This window comes from Scyliorhinus torazame, chromosome 8 (assembly GCF_047496885.1).
Source record: "Scyliorhinus torazame isolate Kashiwa2021f chromosome 8, sScyTor2.1, whole genome shotgun sequence".
Lineage (NCBI taxonomy): Eukaryota > Metazoa > Chordata > Chondrichthyes > Carcharhiniformes > Scyliorhinidae > Scyliorhinus > Scyliorhinus torazame.
In genome coordinates this window covers 249,803,573-249,822,784 of record NC_092714.1, presented here as the reverse complement: position 1 = coordinate 249,822,784, position 19,212 = coordinate 249,803,573, and the positions used below count along the sequence as shown (strand labels likewise).

Genomic DNA, 19,212 nt, shown 5'->3' with positions numbered 1-19,212 from the left:
CAAGTCTCCTGGGAAAGGTGAAGAATTAGATAAAAACCCAGGCCAGTTTGAAGGGGGTGGGGAGGGAGAAACCTGGCAAATTCCTCTCCAACTCCCCAAACTGATTGGAATTAGTCAAGATGGTCAATCTGGCCCTTTGAGATTTGAACTTGAACAAAAGTTTTCATCTCATCAATGGCTTCTTTGGTAGGACTATTCTTATTCATCTAGCAATCCAATCAAATTAAATGCAATTAGCACATATGACACAGCTGACCAGGTTTCATGCAACATTAGTGATTCTGTACTCCACTATGGAGAACTATTGCAAATGCGCACTTTGTCACTATAACTCCACAGTACCTCCACACCAAAACATTATACCAAACTAGCTGTAAAGAATGTCAAAACAGACAAGGTTCACAACTTCAAGATTTCAACATCACTAATAATTTCTCCTCCAGTCACTTTCCATCAGTAAACCACCAAAAGGGTAGCATTCAGAATAAAGGTAGGGGCAGCACGGCGGTGCAGTGGTTAGCACTTCTGCCTCACGACGCCGAGGTCCCAGGTTCGATCCCGGCCCTGGGTCACTGTCTGTGTGGAGTTTGCACATTCTCCCAGTGTTTGCGTGGGCTTCGCCCCCACAACCCAAAGATGTGTGGGGTAGGTGGATTGGCCACACTAAATTGCCCCTTAATTGGAAAAAAAAATGAATTGGGTACTATAAATTTAAAAATAATTCAGAATAAAGGTATATATCTCAGTCCACCTCTACAAATTCATTTATTTGTTTGGCATATTTTTCAACAATCTCAATTAATTTTCCTGCAATGGAAATAATTGAGTAAAAGCAGCAGTCCACAATCACTATTGTGAATTGTCATACAAACCATGACAAGTTTCAGTGGTGCGACATTCTCCACTTACAACAAAAAAAAGCTGATGAGAAGACAAAAAAAATTGCAAACTCACAAGACACTTTCCATTTTAAACCATAATAAACAATATTTTTTCCTTCCTAAATTATTCAATAAGTAGTATTTAACAACACTAATCCATAAAGAGGAATTATAGACAGATGTGGTTGAAAATGGTTTTAAACACCATGCAGCGGATTAAAGGAAATATACGCCGTTACTGAATTGGAAATAGGAAATTATATTTGAGACATAGTTGAATATGTTGAAGGTTTTACCATGTATGATGCAAAGATCAGAACCCGTTTGTGTTTTCCACATGGCCACTGGGGGTCATCAAGAAGATTAGGATCATATTCTATTAAATCTCCAGCTTCACTACCTAGACAAAGACAGCAAACAACACAAGCCTGAGACATCACCTTTGTTTTTAGATGTTCAATATGCACACATTTACCACTGTCAGACAAATTGGCATTGAGCATAAACCATACTAACAGCTGGAAGTCAGAATAGAAAAATATCCCAAACATTTTAAGAGGCAGCCAATTCACTGACTACAGTACTGTTTTTTTGGTTTCTTTCATGGGATATGGACATGGCTGACAAGTTTTGCCAACCTAATTGCCCTTGGAACTGAATGGCTTGCTCAATCATTTCAGAAGGCAGATCAGAGTCAACCACATATTGTGGGTCAGGAGTCACAAGTCAGCCAGGCCAGGTAAGGATGGCAGATTTCTTTTCCTTAAAGGAAATTAATGAACCATATGGATTTTTATGAGCATTGTTGATAGTTTCATTGTCACCATTAATGAGACTAGTTTTATATTCCAAATTTTGTTAGTTGAATTCAAATTCCACTAGTTGCCGAGGTGGGATCTGAACCCTAGCCGCCAGAGCATTGGCCTGGGCCTCTGCATGACTTGTACCACCACACCACCATCTCTGTCTAAACTTCGCCTTGGAACACAATGCAAATCAGGCAGTGTGATCCAAAGCTGTGTCTTCCATGGGTCATACCACTCAAATATATTTGCAATGGAGCAGCAGCACCAGAAACAGGAAAGAGCTAAATTTAACTGGGGTTATTGTGCACAGATTTGGGTGACTTAAAAACTATTCACCATTTTCTACACATCAGATGAGTGTTTAATGCAAATATTGAACACACGCAATGAGGAAAAAAGTACCTTTGAATAAACTAATAATTTAGGACATCAACTCTTCAGTGCAGCTAGCACAAATTGACACTCCCAAAGGAATTTAAAATCTATTAAACATATGCAAGAGCTAAGATTTTGGTTTATTTTTACAAAGATATGCAGCATTGAAAGTCAAGTCAGAGAGGGCATGACTTTTTTTCCATTAAAAAAAAATCAATAAGAAAACAGCAATTATGCAAATGTATCAGGTTCAGAGTACCTGTATGAATAATACACTTACAAGTCACACTTTCTCGGTCAACAAAAACATTGTTTTTTTAAAATAAATTTAGAAGATCCAATTTTTTTTTTCCAATTAAGGGGCAATTTAGCATGGCCAATCCACCTAACCTGCACATCTTTGGGTTGTGGGGGTGAAACCCACGCAGACACGAGGAGAATGTACAAACTCCACACGGCCAGTGACCCAGAGCCGGGATTCGAACCCGGGTCCTCAGCACTATAGCCCCACTGCACCATGTGCCGCCCCCAACAGAAACATTGTTAAATAGTGGGTGCTGTTTAGACTCAAAACTCTCAGATTATCCAAGCAGCTATGTAGTGCATCCTTTCCATCCAAATAACACTTAGTATACCACTTTTATTTTACCTAATTCCATTGACATTGCAGCAGTTCCATGTCTCCCTGGTGTAAAATTCCGGTGCCCGCTATTTCGAACCTGTGCTACTGAAGCTGAAACCTCAGGTAGAGCTTTTGGCATCACAAAGGCATTGGTTGGATAAAGGAACTGGGCATATGAAACAGACTGTGAAACAGAAAGAAATGCACAGTAAACAATTTTATTATTCACTGGTCTATTACGCTGCTTAAAAAAAAAAGTGTCACTCACGAGTTTTGTCGTTCACAGTCAAATTACAAAATTAATTTTACACATCAACAGTAAAATCAAAGTGCAATTGAATTATCCGGTCACACTGAGCGTCACACAGAAACATCAAATTTCGGACAGTATACCAAATACAGGAATTCCGATCCAGCAATATGTCCTCATAATTGACAGGGATATACAGGCCATAGCCCAGACTCACATTGGTTAGTTGTTCAAGACTGGACTCTTAGCACTTATTGAACTATCTTTAACTTACAGGTATTATTTAATTCACCTTTCAAACTATGCAACTATTTCATTGAAATAACTACATTTTGATGACAAAGCAAAATGAGAAACAACCATAAAACAAAGTGGGAAAACCCAGTAGATCTGACAGCAGCTGTCGAAACAGAAACAGAGTTAATGTTTTGAGTCAAATTACTTTTGGGTTCGGAGGAATCAAATCAAACGTCAACTTTTTCACTCTACACAGATGCTGCCAGACCTGCTGAGTTTTTCCAGCACTTTGTTTGTAATTTCAAATCTCTGGCATCCACAGTATTTTGTTTTTATTGATTAGGCTACTTTGTCTACATATGCTGGGAAATATTTAAATTTTCAATTGAGACAAACAATAGTATTGAAGGGTTTAAAACAACTCAGTTGTGTACAGCATAATTTTACAGGCATTTTTCAGTGCAGATCATTATGGAGCCATTTAAGAAAGAAACTATGACAATTAATTCAGTTTCTTGTACAAACCATTGTTCTAAAAGATAGGAGCACGAGGTAATTCAGATTTGAGGACTTCCAGTTAGCCTAAATGTATTGTTTGGCTGCTACATTCAGATAGATCAACAGTTATTTTAGACTCTGCATGCATATTCAAACATTGAATGAAAATTTTCCTGAAATACATTCAACCGCTATGCACCTTGAAAAGCTCAAGCCACGCTACTTTGTAAAATACAGTTAATTGTTACCTTCACATCCGCACCAAGCTCAATTCCATCGAGTCCAAGCAGCATGTCTGTTGAGGATGAAACACCACCAGACGGGTTACGTTGCCTTGGTCCTTCCAGCTTGCCCTCTCTGTGTAAAGAAAACGTTAAATCCAGTTTCTTGCAAGCAGTTAGAAAACACTGAAGATATGCACAAGGTGTGGTCAACACATATAATAGCTGCAAACTACACAATGAAAGGAACTTGTTCCTTTTATAGCTCATTCAAAAATTAAAGCTGCATACCAATAGGAAGTGCTTTCACAAAGAACAATAAAAAGCTTCTGAGAAGCTTATCAGAATATCGTGAAGCAAAACCAGAATTTTGAACATCAGTTATTCACTGGTCGTTTTGCCCCTAACAGACCCAAATTAGTTCTGAACTGCGGTTTACCAAAATAAACTTCCCAAACTCAAGCTGAAGCTAGATCACAGGGCTTTTTCCTGATAAATGCAGAAAACAATACACAATTTTCCTATGGATCTGCCAGCTTTAATTTTCCATTCTGTCCTATACAGAATGCTTGCTGCAGTTTCCTCTTCAAAGTATCCGTTCCCATGGTAGTGGCCCCATAAATTACAAAAAGGAAGACAGACTATTTGTGAATGCACTACCCCCCGTTTCCCTGACACATAATAAACAGTGTAAAATCATTCCTAACAAAAGAAAAGTGAATATCAAAACATTAATATAATTAAATTACAAAAGGTTTCAACTTTTGCATTGCATTTTGGACATTTATTAGGTAATGCTGTGAAACCTAAAAAGCTGATGAAAGACAGCAGTTCCAACAGCACAGTCCTGCTGCCAGTGTAGCAGGATGACAAGCAGCCAGTGATACAGCTTCAAGCACACAGGCTGCCTCTTCAAAAAAATATTCACGAGTTTCCCCCCCCCCCCGTTTGTGCAAAAATAACCACTTTTACACGACAAAAATATGCCGTATGCACCAAGCAGTAGCAGAAACACACCAATTTTGGTCTTTGGTTTCAAAAAAAATCAAATGGTTGCAAATCTAGGTGTAAGCAACTGCATTATTTTGGTATATATTTTGTGCAATCAGTGTATTATTGTCAGAATGCAGTCAATCCAGCACACAGTGATACAGGAGACAGTGCAGAAATCGGTATGCATGGACAGACAATAAAATGCACTTGTATAGTGTGTGCATTAAATCGATGGAAGCAACCTTTACACAAGCTCACCAGCCTTCAAAATGATGGATCACCCTGGTTTGGGATGAGGAGTGCAAAATAAAGGCAATAATTTCTTCGATGGAAGCGACAAATGTTTTTTTTTTTTAAATGAGCGGCATGGTAGCACAGTGGTTCGCACTCTTGCTTCACAGCGCCAGGGACCCGGGTTCGATTCCTGGTTTGGGTCACTGTCTGTGCGGAGTCTGAATGTTCTCCCAGTGTCTGCGTGGGTTTCCTCCAGGTGCTCCAGTTTCCTCCCACAAGTCCCGAAAGACGTGCTTGTTAGGCAAATTGGACATTCTGAATTCTCCCTTGGTGTACCTGAACAGGCGCCGTAGTGTGGCGACTAGGGGCTTTTCACAGTAACTTCATTGCAGTGTTAATATAAGCCCATTTGTGATACTAATAATAAAGATTATAATCTGGTCATTAATATTTTTCTAATTGGCAAAGAAATTCAACCGCAATGCTCCCAATATTTAAATAAATCCTCTGGTGTGCCCTTGTACAACTTTGATTTGGTCTGCCAATTAATATACTTATCCTTATAGATCATGAACATGTCTCAACAACTGAGAATGAAAATTTCTCATCTATATGCTGTCCCTTGGTGATGTAATCTGAAAGCACAGTCAATATCCCATTTACACTGAGATACAGCTCTCACTACCACCTCACCCCGCCATTGTCAAAACTCTATCAGCAATGAGCATTAATCTCATCCAATCAATACTGAGAAGACCAATGTCCCTGCCACAAACTTCATCCCCTAACCACCGCATCCATCAGACAAAGGGCACCAGGTTCATGGAACACAATGTTTTCATGCAATGTGATTGGGGTCTGGAATACACTGATCGAGAGCAAGGTGGAGGCAGGTTCAATTGAGATCATTCATTCAAAAGGAAATTTGACTGTTTGCTGAAAAGGGAGAAATAAAAGGTTGTGGGGAGACGGCAGGGGATGACACTAGGTGAATTGCTCATTTGGAGAACCGATGCAGACATGATAGGAACCGGGGACGGGGGCATATATAGGACTGTTGTTTCCGGATGTGGACGGGGAGGGTAGAATCGGAGATTTCACCTGAGGAAGGAGCTGTGCTCCAAAAGCAAGTGATTCGAAACAAACCCGTTGAACTTTAACCTGGTGTTGTAAGACTTCTTTCTGTTACCTCTAAACTTGTTTATTCCAATCCTAGCTGACCGCTATCATTCTGGCGTCCTTAAAGTTGAAGTCATCCAAATCTCTGCTGCCCATCATACATCACGTCCTTCTAACACACCACCCCTGTAATTGAACTACATTGGCTCTCAGTTCAGAAACACTTGGATTTTAAAATTCTCATTCTTCTCAACTACCTTGCCTTTCATTTCTAATCTCCTCCAGCGCTGCAACCATCAGAAATATCTGCGCTCCTCCAATAGTGACCCTGCCAAAGATGGCTGCATCTGTAGAAGGGCGCTACGGACTTGAAAGGTTCACACTTTCTCTCCACAGATGCTGCCAGAACTGCTGAGTTTATCCAGCATTTTGTTTTTATTTCACATTTCCAGCACCCGCAGTATTTTGCTTTGGGGAGGTGGTGACGTAGTGGCATTGTCAAGTGCCAGGCAATGACCATCTACAAGAGAGGATCTAACCATCAGCCCATGACATTCAATGGCATTACCGTCGTTGAATCCGCCACAATCAACATCCTGGGGGTTACCATTGATCAGAAACTGAACTGGACTAGCCATATTAATACTGTGGCTACCAGAGCAGGTCAAAGTCTAGGAACCTATTGAGAATAACTCACCTCCTGACTCCCCAAAGCCTGTCCACCATCTCCAAGGCACAAGTCAGGATTATAATGGAACACTCCACTTGCCTGGATGAGTACAGCTCCAACAACACAAGAAGCTCAATACCATCCAGGACAAAGCAGCCCGCTTGATTCCCCTCCATGTCACTCACTACCCAGACTTGGAAACATAGCGCCGTTCATTCACTGTCGTTGGGTCAAAATCCTGGAAGTCCCTCCTAACAGCACAGTGGGTATACGTACACCTCAGCGGCTACAACGGTTCAAGAAGGAAACTCCCCACCACTTTCTGAAGGGCAACTAGGGATGAGCAATAAATGCTGGCCTAACCAACAACGCACATATCCATAAATGAAAAAAAAATTGCTGTACTTTCAGCTGTCAAGGTCCTACTTGTTGGAATTTCCTCACGTAACTTCTCTGCCTCTCTTTCCTCCTTCAAAATATTCCGTAAAGCCTAACTCCGGAGTTTGAGGTCAATCCCCTAATATTTCCAATGCGACTCTAGCAAATTTTATTTTGTTATCACACCTGTGAAGCACCTTGGGATGTTTGACAGGAACTTTGTTAAAGGTGCTACATAAATGCAAGGTTGTTGTTGTTTCTGTCGATGGTCCAAAGTGGTTTCAGCTTCATTAGCTTGATAGCATGAATTGGGTACCAAGGTCCAAACTAACTTTGAAATGGAGTAAAACTACTTTGCTGAGGGCATATCACCATACCCTGGCCTCAGCTCTGGACTGGATTCAGGATTCTGGCTTTAAGTACAGCAGTGGTTCTCAAACTGGGGTCTGTGACTCTGGAGGTTGCCATTAGAAATAAGGAAAAGAAGGAGGCCAATGACAAAAAGTACAGGCAGCACGGCGGCACCGTGGTTAGCACTGCTGCCTCACAGCACCAGGGACCCAGGTTCAATCCTGACCTCGGTGACGGTGTGTGGAGTTTGAACATTCTCTCCATGTCAGCGTGGGTTTCCCCCGGGTGCTCCCGTTCCCTCCCACAGTCCAAAGATGTGCAGGTTAGGTGGATTGGCCATGCTAAATTGATTATATGAACCTCTTGGAGCACTGGATTCAGTGATTTGAGAGACCTTGCTCTGGTTGGCCCATTTGATTTGTTCAATCTCACTGTTGCGGGGCATAAAAGCCCAGGCCAAAGCGAAGACCAACAGTGAGCCATCAGGAGACCACAGAAAAGTTGCAGTCAGTAGTCGGTGGCCCTTTGTGCAGGGGCATCGGCCGTAGGCGAGGTGGCAGCAAGGTGAGAACAAGAGGAGCAGCGATGGGGAGTACTATTTCAGAGGGGCTTGGCCAGAGTGGTTAATGTGAGGGGCTTATGCAGCTGGTGATGTATTTGTGTCTGTATACCTCGGACATCAAGTGGTTGAGTGCACAGAGGCAGTATCACTCCTCATACTGAAGATGATAGGAAGGACAGCTTTCAGATCTTACTAATAATGCTTTATTGGTGATACATGCACAGATGCTGCTAGAAATGGCTTGTTTACATTTGATTTCTGTGTTTGCACCTATTTTGCAGCAAAAAGGAGTGTTTCTTTAATGGGAATATTTGGGGTTCCTTGACGCTCTTGGGAGGTCTCTAGGGAAACCGTGACTTGCTTTAAATTGATGCTGCAGTGTGGTTTAAAAGGGCTTTAAAAATGAATTGAGTTTCACTTGTGTAAAATGAAGTTTTAGAAAAGCTGATGAGTTTAGTCAGTACAGCAGAAATTTGCTACTTTTGAATTCAGTCAAAAAACAAAATATTCTTACCCCAGGTTGTTACATTCTCCATAAGGCAGCACAGAAAAAGCTGAGCACAGTGATCTTTTAGCACAGATGAGGACTATCCTGAAATGAAACCAATAAAATCAGGTATTAGTTGACAATTGCACACGGTTACACGCAACAGAAAATACTACAGGGTCATTATTAAGTGTAATATTTACAATAACTTAAACTGAAACCTATTCAGAAAAAACTTTCACTGCAGAATACAGGCAACACCCCAGGATATGTCCGCAATATAATTGAAAGGCATTCACAAATTGTGTGCTGGCTCTGACCACATAGTGTGAACGTATTTGGATATGCAAGTTTTGCTGGAGGACTGGAAGGTTGTTAATTTAACACCTCTGCTCAAAAGAAATAGATTAACCAGTTAACTGAAAGCAAGCCAGCCTAATCTGAATGTACAGGCCCACAGATATGGGATAGTCAAGAGCAACAAACTCAGATTTGCAAAAGTCAAGCCTTTTCTGATGGGTTGGCTGGTCTGAGCACTTTGAGAAAATAATAGTGTGCGTCTATGCACGTGGGTTTCCACTAGGCATTTTGATTATTCAACTGGAAACATTGAGTCAGGAATGTGGTGGCACAGATGGGAGGTTACATGACAGAAAACCAAAAATGATATTAATAGATGTTTTTCAACAGGGTACTTCAGGGACCATGTTGAAACCAATATTCTTTTTAGTAGCTATGATCACAATTTATAAGGAAGACTACATCAAGATTTAGATAGAAATCAGGTGACCTATGAAGAGGAAATCAGGAGTATATAAATAGGTTAGTCAATCGCACAGATAGGAGTCATATGAAATTTAGTGCACAAAGTTCTGAAAAAATACATTCACTGGTTAGACTGCAATTGGAACGGGTAGCTTTTTATGTGCACCTAATGGTGAGGCAAAGGGTTAAAGCCAAAGCCTGGATAGGATACAAAAAAAATCATGGATGAGTTTTTATTAGGGGGAACGACAGAAACAGGGTCTCCTTTTATCAGAAGAAGCTCGAAGAGGAAACCTGATCGAGTTGTTGAAAATTCCTTTGAGAATACCTTTCACCAAGAGGAGAAAGCAGACACATGGTAACACCATCATCTGCTATTCCCCTCTAAAACACAGACTATGACTAGGAACAATATTGCTTTAGAAAAATTGATGAGTTTAGTCCTTCACTGTCACCGAGTCAAAGTTGCAGCATCTATACCACATGAACAGCAGCAGTTCAAGTACATAGCTCACCACCCCCTTCTTAGGGGCAATGCCAAGAATGCTCACACCCTATGACTGAATTTGAAAAAACAATGAGACTTTGGTTAGGCAAATGGGAAACATATTTCTACTGGATGGAGTTAGTAACGACTGGGCAAAGAAATTATGAAAAGAAAGGAGGGAGGGATTAAGGTTTTATTTTTCAAATATACAGAGAGGGCTTTAGTGAATTCTACAACCTAACAAAACAGCAAAACTTGTAGTCGCTGTTCAAAGGGAATTCATAAACACTTGAAAAAATAGAAAACTAAAAAAAATAGAAAGCCTGCTGACAAGGGTGGCGCCACTGTTGCCTGATGTACTGAACTTTGCCTCGCAGAGGCAGAGCTCCAACTCTCAGACACTTCCTCCCCCACCACCTAACATTAAGCCATTGCTTCCAGGACGGTCACTGACTTTATTTGCCTCTGGGGATCTTCCCTCCACAGTCTCCAACCTTATAGTCCCACAGTCTCACACAGCCTGCTTCTACATCCTTCCCAAAATCCAGACAGGTCTGCCATGGTAGACCCAACCCACAGAACTCATTTCTTCCTAACTTGACTCCATCCTCTCTCCCCTTGTCCAGTCCCTTCTGACCTACATTTATGATTCCTCGGATTCCCTACATCATATCAACAGTTTTCAGTTCCCTGCCACTAACTGCCTCCTCTTCACCATGGTTGTCCAATCCCTCAACACCTCCACCCTCACCAGGACAGTCCAAGGGATCTCCTTCCTTGAGCGGAGGCCCGAATAACCTACATCCACCATAGAATCCCTACCGCACAGAAGGAGGCCATTCGGCCCATTATGTCTACACCGACTCTTGAAAGAGCACTCGACCTAAGCCACTCCCTTGCCCTATCCCCGTGCTTTGATCATGGCCAATCCACCTAACCTGCACATCTTTGGACTGTGGGAGGAAACCCACGCAGACACAGGGAGAACATGCAAACTCCACACAGACAGTTGCCCAAGGCCGGAATTGAATCCGGGTCCCTGGCGCTGTGATGCAGCAGTGCTAACCACTGTTCTACCGCTACTCTCTTCCAGCCGGCTGAACTTGTTCTCTTGTTGAACAATTTCTCCTTTAACTGGTCTCACTTCCTGAAAATAAAAGGTGTGGCTATGGGTACCCTCCATGGGCCCCAGTTATGCCTGTTTTATTGTGGGTGATGTGGAACACTCATTTCCAGTCCTACTCAGGCCCGGTCCCGCAACTCTTTTTCTGTTACATTAATGACCATATTGGTGGTATTTCATGCTCTTGGCTGGAGCTGAAAAATCTTTTGATTTTGCATCCTATTTCCTCTTCTCTCACCTTGACATGGTCCATCTCTGACACTGCCCTTCCTTGACCTCACTCTATCTCCATTTCCAGTGATGGACTGACCATCAGTATTCATTACAAACCCACCAAGTCCCACAGCTACCTTGACTACAGCTCCTCACACCCTGCCCTGCACCCTGTAAGGATTCCATCCCATTCTCCCACTTCCCAAGTCTCCATCGTATATGTTCTAATGATGCCACCTTTGAAAATGATGCTACTGACACATCTCTTTTTTCCTTAACCGAGGTTTTCCCCATCAGTGGTTGACAGACTCAACTGGGCTCGACCCATTTCCTTCACCTTTGCCCTCATCCATTACCCTCTTGCCCAGAACCATGATAGGGTTCTCCCTTGTCCTCTCTGTTCACCCCACCAGCCTCCGCATTCAAAGGTCATCTTCTTGCCGTTTCCACCAACTCCAGCATGATGCCACTCTGAATCACATCTTCCCCTCACAAACTGCCCCTCCCAACCCCGTCAGCATTCCACAGGGATTGCTCCTGATCCACTTCTCCATCACACTCGACTCCCCATCCCCTTCCCACTGCATCTTCCCTTGACTTCACGGAAAATGCAATGTCTGCCCCTTTACTTCCTCACCATTCAAAGACCCAAACACTCTTTTCAGATTCAGCAGCGTTTCATTTGTACTTCCTTCAACTTAGTCCACTGTATTCACTGCTCCCAATGCAGTCTCTTCTACATTGGGCAGACTAAACATAGACTAGGTGACTGCTTTGCTGAACACTTTGGCTCAGATCCCAAGCATACATTTATTGTCTCATTGCAATAACCCTCCCTACTCACCCACACCTGGCCATCTGTCTTTCGTTCTTAAAGTTGCTACATCTTGTTGCAATCTCCCGCAGCTACACTTTTAATATCTAACACATTCTCTCTCAGTTCTGATGAAGAGCCAAACGGACTCAAAATGTTAACCCTTTCTCTCCCTACAGATTCTGCCAGACCTGCTGACTTTTTCCAGCATTCTCTGTTCTTGTTTCAGATTCCAGCATCCATAGTATTTTGCTTATTTTATAAAACTAGGGGTATGGATTTTATTGTGCAGATTTTCCAGAGAAACAGTACAGGTACGAATGGTAGTGGTGGGAGAAATAGGTTGCACAGGCATGAATTATTTCCCTCAGTGGAAATAAGATATTGATGGCATTATCCCTTTTCTAAATGCCTTATTACCTGATAAATTAGCCACACAAATAGTACTCGAGTTCAGAGTGGAATTTGGGCTGAGCACATGTGCAAGTACATACATCACTCCTGCTGTAAATGAGTATATATCATGAACAGGAATTACCCAGATATAAGGAAATGATTCAAATTCAACATCTGAATATTCTGATTGGTAATGGGGGACCAAATCTCACCCCAGGTAGTGGAGGTTTTGTTAAAAGGTTGCCTATTTTGTTGAGAAAAAATTGCTAATTTAAATACCTACACAAGTATGAAACATGGCATTGAGAGTGTAAGGACATCTTTAATGTTCAGATATGCCATTACAGAAAGAAAAATGGGTTGCAACCTTGTTCTACCAATTTTGTGGTCAGTAATCTCACTGGAAAATGATTTCTAGAACTGTCAGATGGGGTGCACTCACACTAGGACCACAACAATAATGCAAAACAAAAGTTGCTTTGCACTGATACTACGGTGTGGTGCGAATGTAGCCCAAATGTACAACCCTTGATAAACATGAAGCCACAGGATATCAAGAGGAAAGTTACATACGTTTAATGAAGTGCTAACATACACCAATCCACAAAGATTATTGCTTCTCATGTTATTTGCATAAATCACCAGTGGTGAATGCTTATTCTTATATTAATTACCTGCTATTTCTCGTGTCATATTGCCGCATATTTTTGATAAAGTGAACTTTCTTTGTATTTTTTGTATGGGGAGATCCGGAAGAGGTTCTGCTTCTGTAAAATATAAAAAAATGTTTATTGAATAACAACACTCAGAATTAATTACGTGACAGAAACTGGGCAGGCAGGATATTTTAGATAATCAACAAAAATTGCATTTACTGAGTCATAATACTTAAATTTGTGAAATTTTGGGTGGGGTGGTTGGGGAAGAGAAGAAACATAGCAGGTCCCGATTTAAACTGAAGTATACCCTTCTTCAACTTTCCTTCCACTTTCTTCAAAATCTATATATATTTAAATCATCATTCATGAATTTCCCCCTCCCCCAAAAAAATTACAATGCTTCTCAATGGTGCTAAATCAGTGCCTCAGTTGCATTCATAATATTTCATTTGAAATTTGACACTAGGTATAAAATGTGCGAACTCCCTTGATTAATATAATAAAAACAAAGAAACTTTCAAACACCTTCTCATGACTGCCAGCTTCAGCATGGAAAAAGGCAAATGCTGAACATTCATTTTTGACCATCATGATATTTTTCTGTTCACAACACGCACACCATAAAAGGTTTGATGCTGTGAGTATGTTGGTGGCGTTCACAATGTTCTCAAAATAAAATTGGCTTGTACATTGCATACCTACTGCAGCTGCAAAACTGGTCTGAGTCAGTGATTTCTAGTGTGATTGGAGATAAATCCATTTTAAAAATTAGAGATTTTCTTCCCCACTTGAGCATACAAATGGCCAGTCAGAGTTGCCATTAAGAATGGACTTTGTTGTAAACGATTCTTCAGCTTCACCCTTGAAGGTCAATTATAGTTTGGGTGCTAAATCAGCACACACTTCATTGTTGCACCAAAGTGTTGGGATTCATGACTTATTGTTGGCTTCCCAAACCACCCCCATCCTCTAAACATTTACATACTGAAAATGCAGAATAAAATGGGTAAATTTAACATAAATTGTCCCAACATTGTAGCCAGCAGACAACAGTGACCAAAAACACAAACAGGTGAGGAGCCAGGAGGGCAAGGACATACCCTTTCAACCACGTTATTTATTTGTTTCCTCACCCGTGGTAATATCTGCAAACATAGGGCCAGCTTTCATATACTCTCCTGACACTCAGTTCCAAATGTTTACCAGCTTCATTGTCTCAATCGTGCGTTTATCTAACATCATGTCTTGGGTCAATCATAATTTTCTCTAGCTCAGCATTGGGATGATGGAAACCAGTCGCTGGCCCCAGCCATAAACGTCACTCCTTTGCTGTCGATACAATCCCCCCCTTCACATATCAAACACAGGTTGAACCTAGCTGTTCACAATCAGTATCCCATTCATCATTAATAATAGGAGACGGGGAAATGGCTGAGGAGCTGAACAGGTTTTTTGGGTCAGTCTTCACAGTGGAGGACACAAATAACATGCCAGTGACTGATGGAAATAAGGAGATGATAGGTTAGGACCTTGAGATGATTGTAATCACTAAGGAGGCAGTATTGGGCAAGCTAATGGGGCGAAAGGTAGACAAGTCTCCTGGCCCTGATGGGATGCATCCCAGAGTGTTAAAAGAGATGGCTACGGAAATTGTAAACGCACTAGTGATAATTTATCAAAATTCACTAGACTCTGGGGTGGTCCCAGAGGATTGGAAAGTAGCAAACGTGACACCACTGTTTAAAAAAAGAGGTCGGCAGAAAGCGGGTCGGTAAGCTTAACTTCGGTTGTAGGGAAAATGCTGGAATCTATCATCAAGGAGGAAATAGTGGGGCACCTGGAGGGAAATTGTCCCATTGGGCAGACGCAGCATGGGTTCACAAAGGGTAGGTCATGTCTGACTAATTTGGTAGAATTTTTTGAGGACGTTACCAGTGCAGTAGATAACGGGGAGCCAATGGATGTGGTATATCTGAATTTCCAGAAAGCTTTTGACAAGGTGCCACACAAAAGGTTGCTGCATAAACTAAAGATGCATGGCATTGAGGGTAAAGTGGTAGCATGGGTAGAGGATTGGTTAACTAACAGAAAGCAGAGAGTGGGGATAAATGGGTGTTTCTCTGGTTGGCAACCTGTAACTAGTGGGGTCCCTCAAGAATCAGTGTTGGGCCCGCAGTTGTTCACAATTTACATAGACGATTTGGAGTTGGGGACCAAGTGCAATGTGGCAAAGTTTGCAGTTGACACTAAGATGAGTGGTAAAGCAAAAAGTGCAGAGGATACTGGAAGTCTGCAGAAGGATTTGGATAGGTTAGGTGAATGGGCTAGGGTCTGGCAGATGGAATTCAATGTTGCCAAGTGTGAGGCTATCTATTTTGGGAGGAATAACAGCAGAATGGATTATTATTTAAACGGTAAGATGTTAAAACATGCTGCTGTGCAGAGGGACCTGGGTGTGCTGGTGCACGAGTCGCAAAATGTTGGTGTGCAGGTGCAACAGGTGATTAAGAAGGCTAATCGAGTTTTGTCTTTCATTGCTAGAGGGATGGAGTTCAAGACTAGTGAGGTTATGCTGCAATTGTATAGGGTGTTGGTGAGGCCGCATCTGGAGTAGTGTGTTCAGTTTTGGATTCCTTACCTGAGAAAGGACAGATTGGCACTGGAGGGAGTGCAGAGGAGATTCACTAGGTTGATCCCAGAGTTGAGGGGATTAGATTATGACGAGAGGTTGAGTAGACTGGGACTGTACTCTCATTGGAGTTTAGAAGGATGCAGGGGGATCTTATTGAGACATATAAAATTCTGAAGGGAATAGATAGGATAGATGCGGGCAGGTTGTTTCCACTGGTCAGGGAAAGCAGAACTAGGGGGGCATAGCCTCAAAATAAGGGGAGGTAGATTTAGGACGGAGCGTAGGGGGAACTTCTTCACCCAAAGGGTTGTGAATCTCTGGAATTCCTTGCCCAGTTAAGCAGTTGAGGCTCCTTCTTTAAACGTTTTTAAGAAAAAGATAGATGCCTTTCTAAAGAATAAAGGGATTCGGGGATATGGTGTACGGGCCGGAGAGTGGAGTTGAGTCCACAAAGATCAGCCATGATCTCATTAAATGGCGGAGCAGGCTCGAGGGGCCAGATGGCCTACTTCTGTTCCTAGTTCTTATGTATCCCTGAGCTAGGTTTCCGACTACACATCAGCTCAACCATGGCTGGAGAGACAACATACTGAAAGAGTAAACAGCCCTATGAACAATTTTAAAATAGAAGTCATACATCTCCTACAATTATGTCCATTATTGTTGATAAATACATAGCTCTAATCGGGCTATTAATAGCTTCAATGTTCTATTCACTGTTCTGTAGACTAATATAGAGTACTGTGACCAATTCCTTCGCTCAATCTGTTTAAATCATTTCTCTATTTAAATCCTTTTGCATTTATTGCCTCTAATTTGTGGCACTAATTTTCCCCATTCCCTCTGAAAGTTTCAGACCAGGGTATATTTAAAGGCCACTGACTCAGATGTAGCAATCTTTGTTATTGCTACAATGTCATGTTTTTCTATTTTAAATAAATGATTAGACATCTATTTTTTTTCAGATTTCTTGGTGATTAATCTACATTTCAGTTTAGATTTCCTTAGTCTGTTAGTCTTCCTCTTTTGTTTTTAGTTTCTTGATCCCTCTCCCTCGCGTCTGTCCGAGGCTCAGCCAGACTGCTCAAAACCTTGTCGTCGTATGACCACATATCTGTGCCATCACTAAAACCACCTGTGATGACTTCTAAAATTGTCTGTCTCTCAGCTCATCTGTGGCTAAAACCCACATCCGTCACTTTTATCTCCAGACTTGATGGTCCAATGCACTCCTGGTTTGCCCCCCCCCCCCTCTCCCTCCAAGGTTCTACACGCGGTAAACTTCTGATCATCCGAAAGTCTGCAAAGTGAAATTTTATTACTTTTGTTACTCTAATTCATAGGAAGATAGGAACTGGAATAAGTCATTCTGCCCCTCAAGCCTGTTCCATTCATGATATCATGGACGATCTAGGTCTGACTCCATCCACCTGCCTGGATTGCATATTTGTTAATACCCTTGGCTAACAAAAGAAATCTACAGACAGCCAGATAAGCTAGTAGCCTTACTTCATTCATATCTGACTGTTTTGTCTTACCAATATTTTGGTCTGCCTTTCAGAAAGATTGGAGCAGTACACATGCAAAAGACTGTATCCAATTAAGATCACGGGCAACTTGGGTTACATCATGTAGCTAGGAATTGGGAAGTATATGTACACTCCTAAATTGGGTTCTTCGGACCACTTATGCTAGTGACCAGGGAGAATATTTAAATCAGACTAGAATCTTGTACCAGCTCCATGCATTCTGCTTTAAAATTATTTTTGGCCTACTTAATCTCCTTCAAATTGCCCATTATCAATAGTCTTAAAGATTAAAAGCAAATTATTGCGGATGCTGGAATCTAAAACGAAAGAGAAAATGCTGGAAAATCTCAGCAAGTCCGGCAGCATCTGTAGGGAGAGAAAAGAGCTAACGTTTAGAGTCCGATGACTCTCTTTTCTCTCCCTACACATACTGCCAGATTTGCTGAGATTTTCCAGCATTTTCTCTTTAGCCTTAAAGATTAGTTGCCTTTATAAACAGTGCTCTTTGTTTTCTACTCACTTGTAATGTTAATTTAAGCCTTCCCTTTCACTTAACCTTCTGTGCTGATCTTAACTCTAGATCTGTTCAAGTGTAGACTGTCCAATTGCTTGTGGAAACAGCACTTGAACAAGTCTATTTGACATTCCTTAAACCTGTGGTTGTCCTGGAAAGCTATCAGAAAGTCCCACATTATGCAAGTCCCACATAACTGAGTCCATTTGTGGGTTAAAGCCAAGTACACTTCAGCCTTGAAATCCACTTCAGTTCTAATTTCCTGTACGCATTCAGCTGCCATCTCATTAGTTAGCCCCTCACAGTGCCAGTGACTTGTAAAACCCATTTAAATTGCCTCAAAGCAACAGTCAGCATAAACAAACAGCTTAAAAAACCCACAGCTAATTCAAACACAAAAGAGCCATCGAAAAATCAAAAGCAAAGAATTCAGGGAATCGAAGAGACAGAAAAATCTGGTAAAACTCAGATCAGGTGGCATCCATCCTGAGAGAGAGAGAGAGAGAGAGATAATGCATCACCTTTCATTGATAAAAAACACAGCCAGTCACTTTCTCATTAGGTCAAGCTCTCTACTCCACCAACCTCCCAAGACGATGATAGAAGAATGGCATTGCATCACTCTTAGTTTATCTTCATATAAAGCACTCATCTCTATTAGCAATGTTATTTTCAACACACTCTACCATGGTGTTCCAGCCCACTCCTGTACAGACAACGATTCAAGCCAAGCTCAATTTTCTTAAACTGCAAAATGCCCAGAGTAAATCATTTCCTTACAACCTCCTGTTACACAGTTGGAGTCTTATAGTCAGTCTTGGAAAACATAAATGAACCGTGGTCATCCTAATTCACCAACTAAAGTACTCTGTTAAGAATATGATTTCTCTCTGCATGTTGCCATTTTAGTGGTCATAAATTGCTTTTCTTCTAACTCGGATAGGATTGAGCTTGCACACTTCAAAGTGATCTAAAATAAAACATGCAAAGAACACAAAGTCACGTAACTAATTTAAGACCCAATCTGGAGATAAATCAGCTTCAAAAGTACAATTGGTCCAAACAGTACTTTGAGGATCATTATCACCTATTGTGATTCAGTATCTAGTTTTGTTCATGATAAACCCCACTGCAAGTGAGCTGGGGATAACCATGGAATTGGATCAGATGACATTCTACCATTCACCGGCAAGAACATAAATAAGTATTGGTGCCTAATGAACAGCATATCCTCTCTATCTGCAATGCATGCTTTTACTTCGAAAAAGTTTGCTTATAATGTAAAATTAAGTTTAAAGTGGATTTTTGAGAAGGAATAAATTGGCAGCTCCTTTCTAGAACAGACTTACAACATCCAAAATGGAATACCACACCTAGTCAAAACAAAGCTTTTAAA

At 41.4% G+C, this 19,212-nt stretch overlaps 1 protein-coding gene across 1 annotated transcript in view; it reads right to left on the bottom strand.

Moving 5' to 3' along the window:
* The window catches only part of LOC140428522 (CDK5 and ABL1 enzyme substrate 2-like), a 42,479-nt gene that overhangs the window by 8,042 nt on the left and 15,225 nt on the right, over positions 1-19,212 (bottom strand). Inside the window, exons 2-6 of the mRNA XM_072515080.1 lie at positions 13,157-13,249; positions 8,712-8,789; positions 3,918-4,026; positions 2,712-2,868; positions 1,178-1,281 (exon numbers count right to left, since the gene is read on the bottom strand). Of these exons, the coding sequence (XP_072371181.1) occupies positions 1,178-1,281; positions 2,712-2,868; positions 3,918-4,026; positions 8,712-8,789; positions 13,157-13,249 (541 nt within the window). The remainder of the gene's footprint in view (positions 1-1,177; positions 1,282-2,711; positions 2,869-3,917; positions 4,027-8,711; positions 8,790-13,156; positions 13,250-19,212) is intronic.